The sequence below is a fragment of the Palaemon carinicauda genome, chromosome 10 (assembly GCF_036898095.1).
Source record: "Palaemon carinicauda isolate YSFRI2023 chromosome 10, ASM3689809v2, whole genome shotgun sequence".
NCBI lineage: Eukaryota > Metazoa > Arthropoda > Malacostraca > Decapoda > Palaemonidae > Palaemon > Palaemon carinicauda.
The window spans coordinates 126,708,417-126,713,940 of NC_090734.1; the positions used below are offsets into that span (position 1 = coordinate 126,708,417).

General features: G+C 33.3%; 1 protein-coding gene across 1 annotated transcript; it reads right to left on the minus strand.

Moving 5' to 3' along the window:
- Positions 1-2,661: 2,661 nt before the first annotated feature.
- On the minus strand, positions 2,662-3,519 carry LOC137648240 (uncharacterized). The gene has a single exon (XM_068381163.1). It carries the CDS (start codon positions 3,517-3,519, stop codon positions 2,662-2,664), a length of 858 nt encoding a protein of 285 aa, XP_068237264.1.
- Between the last annotated feature and the right edge of the window lie 2,005 nt (positions 3,520-5,524).

Genomic DNA, 5,524 nt, shown 5'->3' on the forward strand with positions numbered 1-5,524 from the left:
CGTGACATTGATTACAGCAGAGACTAGAACACAAGTAGTTACAGCAGAGACTAGAACACAAGTAGTTAAATAGTAGTTGTAGAAGTGCGTCCACTTATTACTCAAGGTTTCTATGACTGGAAGAATATCATGTCTAAATATTTTATTTAAAGGCTTTGTTTAATACTCAGGATAAAATTTGGTTTATTCAAATATACTCTAAATATTTAAGAGGTGACCTGCTGGTTAAGCTAAATGAGGGTCATTGAAATGACCTCAAAAGATAATGTGAACAGTTTTAAAAGACCAAACTACCTATAATTTCGATATGTAAATGAAACCACGATTGAAACTACCGTGACTGGAAGTATGCACTAATTCAACATCGTGCCTATCTTTATCCAATTGATGGCCTAAATCGTTTGTTTCTCCTAAGAAAGACCATAACGTTTAAAGGTCGCAAATGCCTTCATTTACACAATTTTGTGAAAATTAGTCACGCGTTCTTCTCAGAATATGAAACAAACTTTATAAACGTTTGAAAGACTAGTACACACAGAAAAATTATAGAATTGGAAAGCATCCTATACAAAAATAAGGAATTGGAAAGCATCCTATACAAAAATAAAGAATTGGAAAGCATCCTATACAAAAATAAAGAATTTGAAAGCATCCTATAAAAAAAATAAAGAATTGGAAATTATCCTATACAAAACAATGAAAGGAATACTTGAAGTACCCTCGTTAAACACCATATTGGGGATTATAAGTAGAAACTGGTATGGCCAGTAGAAAACTGAACTTAATATAAAAGTAATATATCACAACATTGTAATATTATAAGTAAAAATACAACTTCGAGAGATTACTGAAGTTCGAGTAAGAAAACCTTATAGAAACTGCTGGGGTTAAAGTTTAAATAAATGTGTAAAAAGTAATGAATGTGGAAGAATTTGAAACTTATTCAAAAGAAAAACTGTAAATGCGAATATGAAAGAATGTAGATAACAAAAAGGAAAGAGATGAAGTTAAGATTCACTGAAAGGCATCATGGGTTACACAGATTTAGCACAAGAAAGGCTTTTATAACGACGAAGACTAAGCTTAACGTGCTTGACTTGAAGATTTATTTTTAAAGAAAAAATTAACATGACTGAAGTAGCGAGTTATGTGGGACAGAAGAGGAAACGACATTTATTTGCAAAAGGCTTTCGAGGCTAACTACAAATAAGACTTCAATCAGAAGTACTTCTAATGCCCAACAAGGGAAGTGGCTAATATATGATAAGGGCAAATATAAGGAGATAAGATAAATATATAGGAAGGAAATTCTGCCAGGTAACGTTACAATTAAAAAAAAAAATAACAACACTTTGCACCTGCTCAAATAGTATGTCAAATGTCTTCCGCAACGTTGAACCAGGAACCAGATAAGTTTAACATTTCATCTTTGTTTACAGACTGATTGTGAGGTTCCACAATAACATTAATTCCCATTTATTCGAAAATGTAATCCCTTTTTCACCTGTTTACTGGAATGAGTTTACAAATGTGCAGACTCAAGACTGTATAATAAGCTCTCACTTGACATCTGAAAGACTGAAGATATTAATGATTTCAAGGGGAAATTGAGGACTTTCTTGTTTTCTAAGTGCCTCCTTATTGTGGATTTGACAATAAACAAGCAATATTCGGTGTGAAATACTGAATGCCTCGGAATGTATACGATAAAAGGACTAAAAGTCTTGTACAGAGTAGGGTTCCCCTGTAGTATATGACCAGAAAAGCAGCACTTAAAGTAAATGCCAAATACTAGACCAATTTGGCTTTACACAACAGAAAAGAAAATATAATTACGTCACATTCATTCCTTCTGATAACTATTAGAAAAGTTATGACGAGTATTATATGACTGTTCATGTAAATTTAAAATATCTGATATTTAGGATTTATATAAAGCACAACTGAGCAAAAAGTCGAACTATCTAAAAATTTCTAACTTGTTCGATAGCAAAGTCGGAAAATCTAATTCTGCTTTAGTTTAGAAGTAACTGGCAAAAAAAAAAAGAAAAATATAATTTCAAAAGAAAATCCCAATTATCTCAAGAAAAAAAAATTGTCAGAAACGGGATAGATTTCTTTTAGTTACCCATGAAAATAACAGAAAATGGTACAAAAACAATGCATACTTTAGCAACCGACCGTATAACTATTATACGTGATGGAATTAACTTTTACATATTATTAAATATATCTGAATAATAAATATTACTATTTGCTCGGTTTTAAACAAAAATATGTTTAATCATAATTTGCTGCCCTCGTCCGTGGTTCAAACTTTAAATCAATCAATCTGGTTAAGCCACAGGTTCTACGTAAACACTCGAACACTTGAGATAGTAGTCAAAATAAAAGTTACCTGAAGTTACTTCTCTCTCTCTCTCTCTCTCTCTCTCTCTCTCTCTCTCTCTCTCTCTCTCTCTCTCTCTCTCTCTCTCATCACCTAGAAGAGTTTTTATGATATATTTAGTTTTCTATTTCTTTGGCCTGTATTATGTTTGAACCTACGGTAAGTGGTTGTCTCGTAATACTTACTTGTTACTTGTTACTTGTGAGTAGTCTTCAAGGCCCCGCTCCGCTGCTGACGCAGCGCTCCGCAGGGCCTCCCTCGTACACATTGAGTTAACATCTATAATCTTGTTTAATGCACTTTTCATTCAAATCGTAGCATTCAGTGAATAAGTGGGTTTTCAACTTCTTTTTAAAAATCTGCAAATTTTCACTATTCTTGATATTTTCAGGCATCATATTGTACAGTCTTGGTGCACACGTTGCAAAAGCTCTAAAACCAATATCTGAATTGCATCTTGGTTCAATCAATCTATGACGATCTACACTATGTCTCAAGATCATAGAAGTGTCAAGGTGAAAGGCACTCAGTAAATTGTTCATGTATTTTGGTCTTTCAAAATGTAGAGCTTGGTAAGTCATAAGACATATCTTATAAATAATTCTTGCCTTAATTGGCAGCCAATGTAAATCAATCAGCGGTGGTGTTATTCTTTCTCGGCGAGGTAAACCTTTGATCAATCTGGCAGCTCTGTTCATGACATTTTGTAGCCTTTTCAACAGATAGTTTGGTAGTCTATAATAAAGTGAGTTGCAATAATCCAACTTGGACATAACATAGTTGTGAACAAGCATTTTTATAGTCTTCTCATCCAAATATTTCTTAATGAAGGCAATATTCTTTAGATGATATCCAGTTGCTTTCACTACGTTATTAATTTGATCATGAAATGAGAGATGACGGTCAACCAAGACCCCTAGGTCTCTGACCACATGTTTCACTTCCATAGTGGTACCATGCATTCGTAGAGTTGCAGTCGCAAGTCTCCTCAGATCATTCTTCTTTCCCACAAGTAAACATTCTGACTTGTCTTCATTTAACTTCAGTTGTTTAGCATCCATCCAGTTTTTAACAGCTCTCATTATTTCATCTAGCTTTTCCTCTGTTTCGCCCACATTACACAAGGACATATAGAATTGAGTATCATCTGCAAACGACTTAAAATCGACTCCATGTCTTCTCAACAAGTGTGATAGTTCAATAGTATAAATACAAAATAGAATTGGACCCAATACACTTCCTTGAGGAACACCTCTCATCAGGGGTCTAGTACATCTGTTTTGATTTTGAATTTGATAATAACAAAACTAAAAAAATCAGTGTAGAAGGTTCTTCGTTGTAGAAATTCACGTTTGGTACCTTGTGTCAGATCAAACAAACAGTTTGAATAAAAAACTAAATTAATATAGAAGTTTGGCGAAGGAGTCTTACTTGTGCTTAGAAAATGTAGATTACTAGAACACAGTCTTCGGGATTCCATATGAAGTATTTCGAAAGTTGGAATGTTGAGGATTTGGGGAGAGTTTATCCTGTTATTGAGGATATGTGGGTCATTATTCAGAAACAAATTGAGGTGTGCAGCGGGATTTTAATGTCATCCTTTGCCCCTTTTTTTAACTAAATGTTGTATTAACGTACATGTATTAGCAATTTAAACAACAATTTGAATGAATCTAAAATACAGAGGGGGCAATTAAGAAAATTAGATTCAAGCTGCTTGAATAGGGGTGAAATGGTTGGAGTGTTTTTGATGGTCTTGTTTTGCCTTGCCGGCCTACTTCCGCAGTCTTCTTTCATATTGTGATTTTAGAAGGATTTAAATAGCTACACGCTCGTTTAAACTTGTCCTTGAATGATAAAGCAATGTTTGCCCCATTATCAGCATTTGTCCGGACCCCCGGGTAAGTCTCTAATATATTGATTCATTTCTCTGATCCATACAAGATTGTTTGATTGAAGCACTAGGAAACTGATGACAATTAAACAATTGCATTTATAGTGGTATGAAATAGAAAATAATTTGTCTCTAAGGTCTCAGTGCTTAAATTAATAATGTAGTAAGAAACAATGGATATCGCAATAGAAACATTGCTTTTGTAAAGAAATTAACTGGATGAATATTCTGTAAAGAAGCTTGTGGTTAACTGTGTTATTACCATTATTGAATACAGTAACTATTAAACCTACTTAAATTGCAACTTGGCAGATTATAAAACCTAACACATAGAGGAACAAGATTGATAAATGGAGTCCCTCCTTAAGAAAGAATTACCATTTTACTAATCTGATCGCATTGGCTGCATATTAAAGTTAAAATAGATTTCAAGATATATGCAATGACGTAAGTTATCAAAACGGGACGTCAAAAATATCTAAGAGAATTACTACACATCGTGCAGCCAACAAAGATTTTGGAAAAGTTTACCGGTAATTTAAAATTATTCGAGCCAAAAGGTACCTCTACTGTAGGCTCTAGACTCGAGCTTTCATATATTTGGAGGCCTCAGCATTATTGTATAAAGAGCTCCCACTATACATCCAAAGGACTGAAGATATTAACTGTCAAAAAGTTACTTTATTTTTGGAAGTGCTTCAATAATGTTAATTTGACAATTAACGTGGATCATGCTGTGTGATAGTAAATACTTAAAAATGTGTAGTAGGTCCTGTAGGGCACGGGCTTTTCAGCGTGTAATAGGACTAAGAAAACATTCCTTAAAGTGTTAATCGGGCCTTCATAGCTATTCTATACAGACATTCTAACAATAAAGCTAGTAAATATCAGGCAGTCATTTTTATTGTTACGTAACCATAAGTTAATAATGGAATTAAGCTCTTGTTCCATCATCCAGGTATATAGATAATTTTTATTTCATCGTAGAATACCTTAAATATCCCTTGGGTGCGATTATTTAATGAAATATGACAATACATTAATCTCTACTTAGATTTATTAGGATACATAGGCTATATGAGTTATCTAATATATATTTTTTCCTTTGTGAACATTTTAAGAAACCACAAAGTATGAAATTAGTTCATAGAAATAGACATTTTGTTCACGTTTTCTATGAATTTGGTATCCTATCCTGAAATCTTATCTGAGGTAAGGTTCAACACCATTACTTCAAGTAT